Raw genomic sequence first — 17136 nt, 5'->3', positions numbered from 1 at the left:
AAAGTCCACCACCTCTGTTTTAGGAATATTCGTTGTCCATTCAGGTATTCCACAGCTGCAGGGTTCATCAAGTTGATTGTGGGGTTTTATCTGCTAACCCTGAGGCTGCACGGAGAAGTTACCCTTTCTCTTCTTTTTTGCTCAGCTTCTGGGGTCGGCTTTGGTTTTCACCCTGCCTCTGTGTGTAGGTCGCCCTCAGGCATCTGTTCCCTGCCCAGACTGGAGGGGGTTAAAGTAGCGGCTGATTAGGGCTCTCTTGCTCACTCAGATCAGGGAGAGGGAGGGGTACGGTAGTCATAATTGGAATGTGGGGCGAGCCTGTGGCGGCAGAGGCTAGCATGACATTGCAACAGCCTGAGGTGCACCGTGTGTTCTCCTGGGGAAGTTGTCCCTGGATCACGGGACCCTGGCAGTGATGTGCTGCACAGGCTCCCGGGGGTGTGTGAGTAGTGACCTGCACTGGCACACAGGATTTTTGGTGGCAGCAGTAGCATTAGCGTTTCATGCCTGTATCTGGGATATAAGCAGATAGCTGTGGCTGGCGCCCATCTCAGGAGCTCATTTAGGCGGTACTCTGCCTTCTGTGGGCACACGGGGAAGGAATCCCCTCTCCTCGCACACCCCCAAAACAGTGGTCTCTTCCCTCCTTGGCAGGTCCAGACTTTTCCCCAGACTCTCTCCTGTCTAGCTGTGGCACCCTAGCCCCCTTCAGGCTGTGTTCACGCAGCCAACACCAGTCCTCTCCCTGGGATCTGACCTCCAAAGCCCAAGCCTCAGCTCCCAGCCCCCACTTGCCCTGGAGGGTAAGCAGACAAGCGTCTCAGGTTGGCGAGTGCTGGTTGGCACTGATCCTCTCTGTGGGAATCTTTCCGCTTTGCCCTCTGCACCCCTGTTGCTGCACTCTCCTCTGTGACTCCGAAGCTTCCCCCCCACCCACCCCCCATCTCTGCCAGTGAAGGGGCTTCCTAGTGTGTGGAAACTTTTCCTCCTTCACAGCTCCTTCCCAGAGGTGCAGGTCCGTCCCTATTCTTTTGTCTCTGTTTTTTCTTTTTTCTTTTGCACTACTCATGTAAATGGGGATTTTCTTGCCTTTTGGGAAGTCTGAAGTCTTCTGCCAGCGCTCAGTAGGTGTTCTGTAGGAGTTGTTCCACATGTAGGTGTATCTTTGATGTATTTGTGGGGAGGAAGGTGATCTCCATGTCTTCCTCCTCCACCTTCTTGAAGGTCTCTCTTGATCATATGATTTTTATCCTTCATTTTATTCATGTGGTATATCACATTGATTTGCGATTGTTGAACCATTCTTGTATCTTTGGAATAAACTCCACTTGATCGTGGTATGTGATCCTTTTAATATACGTATTGTTGAATCCAGTTGGCTTACATTTTGTTGAGGATTTTTACATCTATGTTCATCAGTGATATTGATCTGTAATTTTCTTTTTTGTGTGGTGTCCTTGTCTATTTTGGTATTGAGAAATGCTGGCCTTGTAAAATGAGTTTGGAAGTGTTGCTCCTTTTCTGTTATTTGGCATAGTTTGAGAGGGATTGGTATTAATTCTTCTTTGAATGTTTGGTAGAATTCACCAGTGAAGTTGTCTGGTCTCTTACTTTTCTTTGTAGGGAGTTTTAAAACTACTGGTTCAATCTCTTTACTAGTCATCATTCTGTTTAAATTTTCTGTTTCTTCATGATTCAGTCTTGGAAGGTTGTATGTTTCTAGGAATTTATCCATTTCTTCTCAGTTGTCCAATTTGTTGGCATATAATTTTTCATAGTAGCTTATTATTCTTTGTATTTCTGTACTGTCAGTTTTAATGCTTCCTTTTTCATTTTTGATTTTGAGTGAGTCTAGCTAAAGGTTTGTCAGTTTTATCTTTTCAAAGAACCAAATCTTGGTTTCACTCATCTTTTCTATTGTCGTTTTAGTCTCTGTTTCACTTATTTTTTCTCTTTGTTATTTCCTTCCTTCTGCTAACTTTGGGCCTTGTTTCTTCCTTTTCTAGTTCCTTGAGGTATACAGTTATGTTGTTTACTCGAGATTTTTCTTGAGGTATAAAGTTAGGTTGTTTACTTGATTTAGCTACTTTTGCCTTTTAATCTTTTTTTTTAAAATAAATTTATTTGTTGTTTTTTTTTAAAACTTATTTTTGGCTCTGTTGAGCCTTCGTTGCTGCATGCGGGCTTCCTCTAGTTGCGGTGAGTGGGGGATACTCTTCGTTGCGGTGCGTGGGCTTTTCATTGCGGTGCATGGGCGTCTCATTGCGGTGGCTTCTCTTGTGGAGCATGGGGCTGTAGGTGTGCGGGCTACAGTAGCTGTGGCACATGGTCTCAGTAGTTGTGGCTTGCGGGTTATAGAGTGCACGCTCAGTAGATGTGGCGCACGGGCTTATTTGCTCTGCGGCATTTGGGATCTTCCTGGATCAGGGCTCGAACCCGTGTTCCCTGCATTGGCAGGTGGATTCTTAACCACTGTCCCACCAGGGAAGTCCCTTGTGTTTTAATCTTCATACTAGTTTCAGTAGTGGTTAGTGCACTACCTTTGTGTATATTTACCTTTACCAGTGAGATTTATACTTTGATATGTTTTCTGCTTAGTAATTAGTGCTGTTTTTTTTCAGCTTAAAGAAATCCCTTTAACATTTCTTGTAAGGCTGGTTTAGTAGTGATAACTCCTTTAGCTTTTGCTTGTATGGAAAACTCTACCTCTTATTTAGTTCTGAATAACTTTGCTGGTTAAAGTGTTATTGGTTCGAAATTTTTTTTCTTTCATGACTTTGAATATATCATGCCACTCCCTTCTGTCCTGCAGTTTCTGCTGAAAAATCAACCGAGAGACTTATGAGGTACCTTATGTATAAAAAATTATTTTTCTTTTTCTGCTTTTAAGATTCTCTCCTTGTTTTTAACTTCTGGCATTTTAATTATAATGTGCTTTGTGTGGGTCTCTTTAGGTTCATCTTATTTGGAACTCTCTGGGCTTCCTGGATCTGGATGTCTTTTTCTTTTCCCAGGTTAGGCAAGTTTTCAGCCCTTACTTCTTAAAATAAGTTTTCTGCCCTTTTCTCTCTCTCTTCTTTTTCTGGGACCCCTAAAGTGTGAATATTACTCAGCTTGATGTTTTCTTACAAGTCCCTTATGGTATCTTTATTTTTTTTTTTATCATTCTTTTTTCTTTTTCCTGCTCTGTTTGGGTGATTTCTTCTGCCCTGTCTTGGGTTCATTGATCCTTTTTTTTCTGCTTTATCTAGTCTGATGTTGAACTCACCTAGTGTTTTGTTTTGTTTGTTTGTTTGGCTACACTGTGTGGCTTTTGGGATCTTAGTTCCCTGCACAGGGATTGAACCCGGGCTCCTGCAGTGAGAGTGCCAAGTCCTAACCACTGAACTGCCAGGGAATTCCCACATCTAGTGTATTTTTTAGTTCATATTTTTCAGTTCTGTGATTTCTGTGTGGAACTCTCTTGTATTTTCTGTCTCTGTGTCAAAATTCTCACCATGTTTATTCTCCCAAGTTCAGTGAGCATCTTTACGACCATTACTTTGAACTCTTTATCAGGTAAATTACTTATCTTTGTTTCATTAGCATTTTTTTTCTTTTTTCCTGGGGTTTTATCATGTTCTTTTGTTTGGAACACATTCCTCTGTTTCTTCATTTTGCTTGATTCTCTGTTGGTTTCTGTGCAATAGATGAAAAACAACCACTTTTCCCAGTCTTAAAGGGTTGACCATAGGAGACAAACCTTATTGTTTAACCCTGCCCTAGCTCTTCGTGTCTTTCAAACCTTTGTGATTGTCCAAGAAGCTTATTTTATTTTTACTGGTTCCCAGTAGTTGAGGATGTGCCAAAGCCAGTGTCCCAAAGGGGAGTATCTCAGTCAGCACCTAGATTCAGGCTGAATGGAAGCCAAAACCTTAGGTATCAGTTTTTAAATAATGCAAATATGTATATATATATATTGCTGTGGGACCACAACCGTAAGCCTTGCTGGCCTCCAGGTTTGGATGCGTCACTTGGGTAGCAGTCGCACAAATCAGGGCTCCAGAGGAGTACACAAGCTCCTTTCTGGGAGATATTGGTGAGCTATAGCAAGGCAGAGGGTGAGTGCAAAATGGCATCTCCCAGCCTCTGTTCCATGAAAGCACCTCTGTAGTCGTTAATGTGTGCCAAACCAGAAACCTGCTTCTAAGGCCAAAACTCCTGGACAAACAAATAGGCCACTTTCTCAGAGAGACTAGGGAAGTGTTTCTGTCAACTGTCTGTGTGGTGTCCTGAGAGTGGCAGTCTGCCAAGAACTGTCTCTCTGATTGTTACAGTCCCATGGGACCCAGGAACACAAGCCCCTCTGACTGCCAGAGCCAGGTGATCAAGGGGTGTCCTCTGGGTAGCAAACATAAAAACTGGGTCACCAAACATAAAATGGCAGAGGGGGAGCAGGAAGATGGTGTCCACCAGTCTCCATCCCTGGAGAGCATCCCAGCAGGCCCCTGCTGCTTCGGCCATTGCTTTAAAATTAGGAAATTAGTCTCTTTCACGTAAAGCCTGGGTGATTTCAAAAGGCTGCTTCTGTGCTGGGCCCTGGTGCAGGTGAGTCTGCACACAAGCACTTTCAGAGCCATTCCTCGATTTGCCACACCCCATGTGTTTCATGGGCTTGAGCCCCATTGGTCTTCAAAGCCAGACATTTTGGGGGCTCATCTTTCAGCTGCCAGTCTTAAAAATTGGGGTGCCCAATGTGGGTTATGAGCCCTTTGCTCCTCAGGGAGAAGCTCTGGGTTTTGAGTTCCCTCCCGACTGTGGGTCGCTGCACCAGGGTGGGGTTTATTGTGAGATTGTGTCTCAGCCTTTCCCACCTGCTTCGATGTGGTTTCTCTCTGGTTTGGGTGATGTGGAGGGCCTTGCTCTGCCAGTTTTTAGGTTATTGTCAGAGGAAGTTGTTGAATGTGTAGCTGTAGATTTCAGTGTGCGTGTGGAGGAGGTGAGATCAGGATCTTCCATCTTGAACTGGAACCCTGACATTCTTTTATTCACATAATATCTCCATAGTATAACCCACATGCCATGAAAACCTGACCAAATACATCTGCTTATAGTCCTGTCCTTTAATCCTGTGTTTGTGTGTACATGCATACATACATACATATATACATGCTTACTTACGGACCTTACTAGGAAGTTTTTACATCTGAAGTTAAAGAGACAAGAAGAAAGTTGACTAGCAGATAAAAAGGAAAAATATATATATATGAGAAAAAATGTGAGTTACAGTGCTTTTCATCACCTTCCTAAATTGTTCATTCTATTGATTACCCTTTTCTTGACTGATCTTTTTGCGTTGACATTTGTTTGTTTTGTTTTGGGGGGGTTTCAGGCCCACATCTTGCCCATATCCTGTCACCTGATAAAGAACTAGTGGAACTGTAAGTGCTCTCTGCCTATAGAAATGAACCTCATTTGCCTTCCTCCATCCGCTTCTTGTATTTCATTTGACCAAGGCCTTCATTTCACACACACAGTTACCAGGCACTCACGTGGCCACAAGCTGGTTAGTGTGTTTGGCACTGGCAATATACGAATGACTTTTAACGTGGGTTTAGTATTCATTGTGCTCAGAGTGCAGTAGGGCAGATAAATAGACAAGTAACCACAGCAATAGTAACTATACCTGTAACAAGGGCCAGAGGACTGACTAATCACCTGTGCTCTTGGCATCAGGATCAGGGACAGTATCTCAGAAAAGGCAAGGTATTCTGGGCAGAGGGAAAAGCCATAGAGGCATAAAATAACATGAAATTTTGGGAGTTATGAGGTATTGAAAAAGTACAATGTGGGGCTTTCCTGGTGGCGCAGTGGTTGGGAGTCCGCCTGCCGATGCAGGGGACGCGGGTTCATGCCCCGGTCCGGGAAGATCCCACATGCCGCGGAGTGGCTGGGCCCGTGAGCCATGGCCGCTGAGCCTGCGCGTCCAGAGCCTGTGCTCCGCAACGGGAGAGGCCACAACAGTGAGAGGCCCGCATACCGCAAAAAAAAAAAAGTACAATGTGAAAAGACAAGATGGGGCGAAGTAACCTGTGGATGGATTGTAAAGCATCTTCTGTGCAGATTTAAGGAATGTGATTTTATTCTGACAACTCCTCAGACATTTTAAGGAAGGTAGTCACCTGAGATAAAAAGTGTTTTGAAGTCACTCAGAATTCAGGTCACATCTCTGCTTATGTCACTTACTAGCTGAATACTCTTGGGCCTGCATTTCTGAGCCTCAGTGTTCACATCTGTGAAATGGGTGTAGCTTGGACGGAGAGTACCTTGGTTTGTGAGTGACTTAATCATTCAGCAAACATTATTTATTGAGCGCCTGTTATACATAACGCCCAGAGGAATTTTACAGGGAAGGGAAATGCAGTAGGATGAGCCTACAAAGCTTAGAAAAGGTAGATGCTGTATCAGCGCATTTAGAACTTAGCACATTTCTCTTTTCACAGCTATTCTTTTTTTTTTTTGTGGTACGCGGGCCTCTCACTGCTGTGGCCTCTCCCGTTGCGGAGCACAGGCTCTGGACGCGCAGGCTCAGCGGCCATGGCTCACGGGCCCAGCCACTCCGCGGCATGTGGGATCTTCCCGGACTGGGGCACGAACCTGTGTCCCCTGCATCGGCAGGCGGACTCTCAACCACTATGCCACCAGGGAAGCCCCCTGTTTAATTTTAAATATTCCTCATCTTCTTGTCTCCATTCCTGTTGCCAAAGCCTTCGTTCTGGCTCTTACCTCTCATCTGGACTCTGCAGTAGTTGGCTTCTCTTCTTTAATTCATTTTCTCTTTGATGAGAAAGTTCTCACTTTAAGTGATACTGGCCATATGCTGAGCGCTTGCTAACTGTCAGATGACTGCTAATGCCCTGCATTATCTCAGATTGTTAGGATATGCCTGGGGTCTGCTGCTAGACCAGGAGTTGAAGGCTCACCCTCTCCTTGGTTGGCTAAGAGGAAAGTGTGTCAGTTCCAGCCTCCCCATGCCTTTTGTCTCCTCTTGCGCAAGGCCTGCTTCCTTGTTCTCTTTGTTTCCGCTGTCTTCTGCCAGATGCCTGGGGCCTTCTTATCATCTACTGTTTGCTGGAATCCAAAGCTTTTAAAAGTTAACCGTTCATGCTAGGTAGATTGGACATGGGCCCATCCTCTGCATTTGTATTAGGGGTGTGTTCTACACTTAACCATGAGATTTGAAACTTAAAAAAAAATCTCATATTTTAATAAGATGTCTCTTCTCTCAGCCCTCACAGTAGGTATATTTTGTACTTGCTGTGAACCTGCCATTGAAATGATCGTACTCATGGTCTTTAACTTTTTTGTACTTCCACCCTGATAAGAAACTGTCTTGCAGTGGGGTGGTGGAATGCCTTTTTTGTCTTTTCTTGTTCTGCCCATTTTTAGTCTCTGCTTGATTATGTGGAATCTGACTATCCATGAAGGTAAGATGGACTTGGAGATCTACTTGTAGGTTCTCAGGTTGAAGGTATCTGTATCCCAGTACTTTATCACAATGCTTTGTACCTATTAGGTGAATTTGTCACATACAGATAGCTTCCTCATCACACGGACAGTATACTTTCTATTCTGCTTTTCTTCTCCCTATGTAACAGTTGGGAGTTGAGAAGAGCATTAACTCACTTATTTGTATTTTGTTTTTGATGCTCCAGGTCAGGATGGCTAACTGGTTGGCTTCCCACATGGTGTCCTTCGTCAACATCACACCTTAAAGAAGCTGAAGAGAAAATTTTAAAATGTAAGGTTTTCTTCTTATAAGTTAACTGAGCCATTTACTAAAATAGGTCCAATATAAAGCGTTGCCTTGAAACTGAAGATCAGATTCTGTTGTGTGTTAGTTGTTGGCAAAAGAACTTTTTTTTCCTTTTTCATGTCATCAGTAAGTACGTAAATGTGTGAAGAAGTCAAGGGTTCTCAAACTTTTTGGTCTTGAGTCCCTTTTATACTCTTAAATTAGGAAGTACCCCAAGGAACTTTGTTTAGAGGTTATAGCTATCAATATTTACTGTATTAAAAATTAAAACTGAGGGCTTCCCTGGTGGCGCAGTGGTTGGGAGTCCGCCTACTGATGCAGGGGACACAGGTTTGTGCCCCGGTCAGGGAGGATCCCATATGCCGCGGAGCGGCTGGGCCTGTGAGCCATGGCTGCTGGGCCTGCGCGTCCGGAGCCTGTGCTCCGCAACAGGAGCGGCCGCAGCAGTGAGAGGCCCGCATACTGCCAAAAAAAAAAAAAAAAAAAAATTAAAGCTGAATAATTCAAAATATGTCAACTTATTAATTTATTTTAAAACAATAGTAATAAACCCATTGCAGGTTAAAATAAATAACATGTTTTCTAAAAATAACTGCTTTCTAAACAAATGTAGTGAAAAGAGTAACATTGTTTACAAGTTTACACCTCTTTAATATCTGGCTTAATGTAAGGCAGCTGGATTCTCATATCTGCTTCTGCATTCAGACTGTTGGTAGTCACTTATCGTGTGACCTCTGGAAAACTCCACTGTATACCCATCAGAGAATGAGAGTGAAAAAGGCAAATAAAGTCTTAGATTGTTATGAAAATAGTTTTGACCTCGTGAGACCTCCTGAAAGGATCTGTGGCTCACCAGAGGTCCGCAGACTGCTCTGAGAGCAGGCTGTAGGTATCGCAGAGCAAGTAGCCTTGTCTAGTAGAACACATACGACTACATCCAGGTAACCTGTTCTAGGGCCAGGGCTGCAGTCCAGGGGTTACAGCGTCTTGGGCAAGTTCCTTCTCTCACCTTCCTAGTTTTTGCCCATAAGAGGAGTGGGCGGGGTGATCCTTAGTCTAGTATTCTAGGATTCTTTATGTCTACATTTATAGTAGTGTGGAAACCTTTATCTTTTTTGTTTCTTGTGAGCATTGAAATTTACCCACACTTGCACTGTCAGAGTGTTCCCAGATATCTGTGGGTATACTTTCAAGTAAAGGTGTTTACTGTGAAATTTTGTTTAGAGGAAGAGCTTAAGTGGTGCAGTGCACATACATGATTATTATGTATATTTGTGCATATACTTGTCCACACCTGTTTTTCATACTCTCTGCCACAAATGAATTTTGTTTGTGCATTTGAATGATTCAGGAGTAAGTGACCATAACTGGATATATCCAAAGAAGGGGACAATTAGCCATCTTATATGGATTTTTAACATGCAAATGGATTTCTGCTCTGTATGGTTGGGTAATCTTGTTCTCTACAAAGCTGGCAAAGTTGTCATTGTGATTTACTAAAAGAAAAAATTCTTGTCAAGAGATAAAAAAAAAGGGTGCTAGATACTCAATTCATGTGTTTAACAGACATACTGATTTCCTACTGCTGGGTTCTAGGGATGCAAATAGGAGTGAGAATTGGCCCCTGCTTTAATATCAGACATAGAAGCAAGCAGCTAATACAGTGGGGTGAGCTCTCTCATAGAGGTCACAGATCGTTTTTATGGGAATGTGCAGACATCTATGTTCAGAATGTGGTTTGGCTTGGCACTAGTACCGGATCACCTCCTTTTCTAAACTGGTGTCATTTCCACTCACTCTGGGCTCTGTTAATATTCTGAGCAAATGCTGGGTTTTCCCTCTACCACTATGTGGGTACAAAACTGGAGATTATTTGGTTAAAGGGCAGAAACTCCCGGTTCTCCGTGTTTGTCCACTGCAGATGTTTATGCACAAATAATTAAGATATATCTTAAGTGTAGCTATTCAGTTGATAATTTAATGTAAAAGAATTTCAAATAAGTTTCATCTTTAGTCAGTTTTGGGGGAGATTTAAAGTATTTAGTCCTGTAGCATTGAGGGCAAGAAAGATTTTTTATCTACAAAACTGTGATTATTTGCTTTCTCTAGAGAGATTGTTGGATACGAACTCAGACTACCTGGCACCTCATGCTGAGGAGTTCCTGCCATCTTTTTCTACTAAACATTATGATGACTTAAGATTTCAGTTATGTGTTTAATACATGTTAATTCTTCCCTAAATTCATGATGATGTTTTAGGGAAAAATGTTTCTTTTGAGTCTGAGTTCAATGTTCAATGCTTAATCTTCAAGTGTTCTACACATACAAGGTAGTATTCTATTGTCTGTAAAGCTAGAGACTTTAAAATAATGGATTCAGCAGCCACTAAGTTCCACTCCAGTACCCTCAACTGATAGATATGGAAAGAAGTCCAAAGAGCTGACATGACTTGCCAGAAAACCTAGGCCACAGTTGCTTGAGACTTGTCTGAGATAGATCTTACCACCAAGATGTAAAATATGGTAATTAAGAAATACTTGCTTTGGGACTTCCCTGGTGGTGCAGTGGTTAAGAATCCGCCTGCCAGTGCAGGGGACATGGGTTTGAGTCCTGGTCCGGGAAGCTCCCACGTGCTGTGGAGCAACTCAGTGTGTGCACCACAACTACTGAGCCTGCACCCTAGAGCCTGCGAGCCGCAACTACTGAGCCTGCATGCCACAACTACTGAAGCCCGCTCACCTAGAGCCCGTGCTCTGCAGCAAGAGAAGCCACTGCAATCAGAAGCCTGTGCACCACAATGAAGAAGTAAACAAACAAACAAATAAATAAAATGAAAAAAAGAATTGCTTCAATAAAATGTGCACTTTTTTTTTTAGGGCTGATATAATAAAGGCTAAACTTATATAAATGAATACCAGATGGTTTCTAGATTATTAATTTCTGATTGCTCTGAGAATACTCCCCTTCTCAGAAGTAGTGACACTAAGCAGAATTTCTCTTTTATGTTTCCATTAGGTGTCCCCTGCACATACAAAAAAGGACCTGTTCGTATATCTAATGGAAATAAAATATGGACACTGAAGCTTTCTCATAATATTTCAAATAAGACTCCACTTGTCCTCCTCCATGGTTTTGGAGGAGGTCTTGGACTCTGGGCACTGAATTTTGGAGATCTTTGCACCAATAGACCTGTCTATGCTTTTGACCTGCTGGGCTTTGGACGAAGTAGCAGACCCAGATTTGACAGTGATGCAGAAGAAGTAGAGAATCAGTTTGTGGAATCCATTGAAGAGTGGAGATGTGCATTAGGATTGGACAAAATGATTTTGCTTGGACACAACCTGGGTGGGTTCCTGGGTGCTGCCTACTCACTGAAGTACCCATCAAGGTAAGTGATGGTGACAAAAGAGAGGCACCCAAGCACTGGTTTCCAGTTCCCCTCTTTGGTGGTTGTTGGTGTCTGAACCTTATAAGACAGACATTGTCTTAAAGGACCCTGTAGACTAAATAGCCACAACTGATGGCCAATTTAGTAGCAGAAATAGTGTTGCCAGGTTTTCCTGTTACATATGCTACACATTGGTAGGAGGCTTGTGAAAGGACTTTCTATTTGTTAGAATGTACACAATTTAAGCCACGAGTAAAAACTGTTGTTATTGTTTACAGTTATTATTATCATTAGGCCTATGGATCCAGCAGGCTTTTCCTAACCTTTTCCAGGTTTTAGTAAGCTGCAATAGAAAACCAGAGGTTAGAAATTAGAAGACGTAGGTGCTAGTGCTATCTTTATGGCTTAGAGCAAATCACTTAATCTCTAAATTTTAGTTTCCACATCTCTAAGCTACAGAAAATACACCTGCATAGAATATCTTCTGGCTTTTTTTTATTATTATACTGTGCCCTAACCTTTATTGCCATAGAATTTTTTTCTGAGTCATTGAATTAATGAGTGTTTACTTCAGAATCTTTGTAACATCTCTTCCTTCCTTTCTTTCTTTTTTTTTTTTTTTTGCGGTATGCGGGCCTCTCACTGCTGTGGCACAGGCTCCGGACGCGCAGGCTCAGCGGCCATGGCTCACGGGCCCAGCCGCTCCGCGGCATGTGGGATCTTCCCAGACCGGGGCACGAACCCGTGTCCTCTGCTTCGGCAGGCGGACTCTCAACCACTGCGCCACCAGGGAAGCCCTCTCTTCCTTTCTTTACCTTATTTTCTTATGCTATTTCCTATTATTTATGTTGCTAATCTGGGGGGAGGTCACAAAATCATATTTTGTATGATTAGTAAGTATAGACCAGATGATACCACAGTGTAGCACACAGTATAGGAAGGTGGCAGTTAACCTCTAGGGTTCTCCTTCCCCCTAGCTTTTTTCCTATGTTGCTTTTCGGGATGGCTTTCCTTGGAGCACTTCTCTTTTACCGGAGAAGAAAGAGATCAATAAATAAGAATGTCTCTGTTCTTATAGAGACATCATTTCCTTTGCTGCAGACGTCCTCACTGCTCCGTAATGGTCCCCATTTGTGTTAATTTCTTACCTTACAGAAACTTTTTCTGCTTGATCCTGACTAAGCAAATTCATCTAGATTTCCATAGAAGATCAGATGTTATGGTTAATAGAACAGTTCAGCAGACTCACAGATCCAAATGTAGTTAAACACAATTGACTGTTACCAGTGTAAGTGTTCATAATTATAGCAAGCCTCATAGTGAGTGAGATTTAGCATTAGCTGTTTCTTCAAGTTGCACTCCTACTAAGCAGTTGGGTGGTTGTCAGGGTCGCCATCTGTGTGATCTGAGAGGTTTTACCTGAGCCAGAAAAGCTGCTTGGTGGCATACACATATTTTCTCTGGTGCAGCGGAGTGGTCTGTTGTATACTGTAAGTAACTACCTACTCTAAATGTCACTTATCCAACTTTAACTTGATCCAGGTACCTTTTTAAAAAACTTTTTTTAGAGCTGTTTGAGAGGGAGGTACAGAGATTTCCCATGTAATCCTTGTTCCTACACATGCATAGCCTCCCCTACAAGGACCATTTTTATTATGCTGTCATGAGATTAAATCTTTGAGTTTCAGAAAGATTTTGGTGGGGTGGGGTGAGAGGAGGGGAAAAAATGGTCTAATAGAGACCAGATGAGGTTCAGTTAATTTCCTTCACTCACTATGCTTCTTTTCTTATCTCTCTTTCTCTCTTTTTTCTCAAGTGGACTTTGAGAATATGACTTTTTTCTTTGCCTCCTCAGGTATGATAGATATAATCTGTACTTTTTTTTTCTCCTAAGTAAAACCACAGCTCTTTAATTTCTATTGTTCCTATGCATGGAGGAAAAAACCACAAAGACAACACTTTTTTTTACTTGTTGGGACTTATGTCCCAATCCATACCTATTTCTGCCCTTAATCTTTTATGGGCAGCCCCATTCTTTCATTCTTTGTTTATTTTTATAGGACAGTTTGAGGAGAAGTGTGAAAATGCCTAGTTTAATGTACTTGTTTAGGAATGATTCTAATAATAGAAAATAAATAAAAACTAATTTTTTCCAATTTTTGGTACATTAGGTCAACCTGTGTGCTTCATCTCTATGAGCAGCAGAGTGCCTCTGTCCATAAAAGTTGTTCTATAGCCTAACTTGTGGCAGTGATCCCATATTTTCCCCAGATTCTTGATATTGATTAAAAACTGAGTATTCAGCAATTGTGATTCTTTATGTAAAAGTACCTGGATGAGTCCTTCATTGAAATAAACAGGTTGGTTCTGTTAAAATAATGTTGAGTGACTTTGTGTGCTTGTAAGGCTTACAGTGCATTGGGGGAAAAGACACAAATAACCACATGAGTAGCATGACAGCTGTGAGAAATCTTGATGAATATCTGACCCAGTCTCAGGTCCATTATGGTATCCTAAAGAAGTGTAATTCGAGCTGAGGCGGAGGTCTCAAAGGGATGTAGCAGGAGAGCATTCTAGGTAGTAGGGACAAAAATTGCAAAGGCCCTGTTCTAGGGGGACATCTGGGCCATTCTGGAAAGGCTGTGTGGTTGGTGGGCAGAGAAGTTATGAACTGATGAATGGATAACTCCAAATGGAGGCACAAACCTCACGTTCCTTCCGCTAAAATGACCTTAGTTCATCCCCGTTCTCTTACCGTGATGTGTGATAATTAGAGATGTTTTCTGTAATTTTACTTGTAGATTAATGTGCTGCATTAATTAAACAGGACCACTGTGTGAGGTGTCTTGGGCTGCCACTCTGTAAAATCTTCTTCATCAAGCAGTGTCTGATCACCTTAAGGGGGGAACAAAGGGAATAGAGGAAACCAGCAACAATAGCCAAAGATACCGTCTCCTTTCTTTCATCTGTGTACTCAGTGTTTCCTTTTCATTTTCCTTTTCATTCTGGCCCCTGCTGTTCAGGATCCCATACAGAGACTATCTGTATTTTATAGGTATTTGTTATAAACTAAGGAAAAGGACACTATGAAAACTTTTATTAACTTAGAAAGTGTTTAGCAAAGAGATCCATTCCAAGTCACAAGAGTATAGGTTACAACTGGTCTTCTCCACTAAAAGGTTTTCAAATCATCTTGCTTTTGACCTTGCCTGGCTCTGTCTCCTGTCTCCAGACTATGTGGAGCTGGGCTGAGTATTTCTTATCAGCCTGTCTTGAGAAGAAAGACTGTTCTACTTGACTCGAAGTTAGAGGTATTTAAGTTTATTGTTCTGTGCCCCATCCTCCCCTCAGTGGCTTGGAACCAATGGGAACTATCTGGGGCTAACTTCTTTTTGAGAATGCCTCATTTGTGCACTGACTCGAGTTCTTTCTGGTCCTTTTCCTTGTTCCTTAGTAGGTCCTGTAAACTCCTTTGTACATTTTGGTTCTGGGTCTGGTCATTCCTGTTGTATTATTTCTGGCTGGTAGCTGACTTTAAGTCTTGTGAAAGTCAGGTTTCCATAGACTTGTTAGCATTTAGACTCAGCTGTCCCAGAATGTTGGAGCAGGTGTTAACCTACCTCTTTGCCCTGTAGGCTGTAATCTGCTCACCATCTTCAAACTCAAGACCTACTGTAATGACTAACCTGGAGAAGAATGCTTCATTATGTTTCTATACTGATGAGCTCTTCTTGTGTTCCTGCTTTGCTGGTTCTTTGTTTTTCCTGTAGTTTGCATTAGCCTCTGATTCTTTATTTTTTTCTCTTTCTTTTTTTTAGGGGAGGGGGTCTTCATTGCTGTGCGCAGGCTTTCTCTAGTTGTGGAGAGTGGGGGCTACTCTTCATTGTGGTGCGTGGGCTTCTCATTGCAGTGGCTTCTCTTGTTGTGGAGCACGGGCTCTAGGCACTTGGGCTTCAGTAGTTGTGGCATGAGGTCTCAGTAGTTGGGGCTCGCGGGCTCTAGAGTGCAGACTCAGTAGTTGTGGTGCACAGGCTCAGTTGCTCCGTGGCATGTGGAATCTTCCCGGGCTTCCAGGGCTTGAACCTGTGTCCCCTGCATTGGCAGGTGGATTCTTAACCACTGCATCACCAGGGAGGTCCCTAGCCTCTGATTCTTGATAAAGATGTCTGATAGGATGACTCACATGCTGTCTGGCTAGACCCGTTCCTTAAGCCTAGATGTGAACTAACAATCCCATCAGGCTATCCTCTATGGGATATTAGAGGGTCGAGTCTGGATTAGTATATGAGTTTGGATATACATTAAAACTAAATAGCGCCTAGCAAATGAGGAGATAATCTTCTTACTAGAGAAGCAGGTGAGAAGATAGCCTGGGAACTTGGTCTGGTGCAGGATTATAAGGAGTGTGAGCCAAAGCCTGTGATAAAGCTTTTCTGAAGAATAAAAAAAGTTAAATTACTCATTCCTTACATGGTCCCAGCCACTGTCTTCCCATGCTTCTAGAATGAATTATTCTCTAGTAATCTTCCTGTATTTGCTACTATAACTAGCTAGCATTTACTGGGTATTTGTTATTTGAGAGCCGCCAGCCTAAGTGCTTTGCATGGTCTTGCATTTAAAATCCTTACAACCAAAAATAAGCAACAGTTAATTTCTGAGGTTTTTTGCAAGTGGAGGCAGATGATATATAACTACAGTTTAGACGTTGTTGCAGAGCTTTTAAAAAATTGTTTTCCAACTTTTTTGACTACAACCCTCAGTAATGATTATATGTGTGTCTGAAACAAAAGTTTTGTTATATGATACATTTTTCTATTCCAAATTATACAATTTTATTAAAAAACAGACTGGCTCTGACTCTGTAAGTGGATTTTACTACCCACTAATGAGTAATGACCTGCAAGATTAATATGAGAAATAAGAGTGGTGTTCTAATGTCATCCAGGGGACCAGAAAAATTCAGACTGGACTAACTCCTATGCTTACTCTGGTTATACTTTATAAAATTTGTACATCATTATAGATAAGGATCAAAAGGAAACTGGAAAAGCACAATATTCCAAATGTTTACTGAGCATCTACCATGTGCTAGGCTGAAGGCATAGGATCAAACAAGAGTTGGGGCAATTTACTCCATTTCAAAAAGAAAAAAAATGTTATCTGCTCCTGTATATATACTCTGTGTAACCTGTTAAAATCTCATAGATCCATACTAAACAAGGCAAGCCAAAACTAAGGCAAAAACAATACCATCAGTTAACTAGAGATAGGTGAGACTTTCCTCCCTCAAGTTTCCTTTGTCCTGCCCCTTCTTGGGTTAGCAGGTCAGTAAGAGCTCAGAGCAGACTGGGCAAAATCCCATAACAAGTTTGTAAGAAAATTTAATCATCTTTTCCTGTAGAGTATGTTTTAATAAAGAGTTCGTTTTTCTCTTTAGGTAAGTCAGTAGTGAATAATACCAGCTATTTCCCCGAAATGAATCTTTGCTGCTTTCAACTAGGTGGCTGTTTCATTAATTCCACTCAGACCTCTGGCATGTGTCCCCCTCCCCAACCCTCAAATCTCACTGTGGGCTGTCATAGGAATTTAGGAGGCAGTCAGAATATGAGAGATAACTTTTTTTAAAAAAATTCACTTTCACCTCCATTTCCATACACTATTAGAAAATAGTCTCATAAAACTTTTAAGCAGTGATGTCACTCTAAGTATATGGAAATCTCACATTTGACATACCTTCACACAGATTCATAGTTACATTCTACAGATCTTCTGGATGCTATGAGATTTAGAGTATAGTGTTAGGACTGGCCTAGAGTTGATAAGAGTTAAGCCCTACCTTTACTAATCTGTTTAGCTTATGTTGCTTGGCCTATTCTTAGGAAAGAGAGCCTTCTGCCCGATGGCTTGTTGGCATCTGTTAGTACACTGGGGTTGGGAAATAAGGGTCATAGCC

General features: G+C 42.1%; 1 protein-coding gene across 4 annotated transcripts in view; it reads left to right on the top strand.

Annotated features, from left to right (window-relative positions):
• Positions 1–17136, top strand: part of ABHD5 (abhydrolase domain containing 5, lysophosphatidic acid acyltransferase) — a 45925-nt gene that overhangs the window by 18182 nt on the left and 10607 nt on the right. For 3 of the 4 annotated variants that reach the window (XM_067753880.1, XM_067753879.1, XM_067753881.1), the window contains exons 2-3: positions 7695–7780; positions 10811–11183. In XM_067753880.1, the coding sequence (XP_067609981.1) occupies positions 7695–7780; positions 10811–11183 (459 nt within the window). The remainder of the gene's footprint in view (positions 1–7694; positions 7781–10810; positions 11184–17136) is intronic. The other variant, XM_067753882.1, reaches the window with a different exon arrangement.

This window comes from Pseudorca crassidens, chromosome 10, assembly GCF_039906515.1.
Source record: "Pseudorca crassidens isolate mPseCra1 chromosome 10, mPseCra1.hap1, whole genome shotgun sequence".
Taxonomy (NCBI): Eukaryota; Metazoa; Chordata; class Mammalia; order Artiodactyla; family Delphinidae; genus Pseudorca; species Pseudorca crassidens.
The sequence above is the reverse complement of the archived record's forward strand: the minus strand, read 5'-3'. Positions and strand labels throughout refer to the sequence as shown.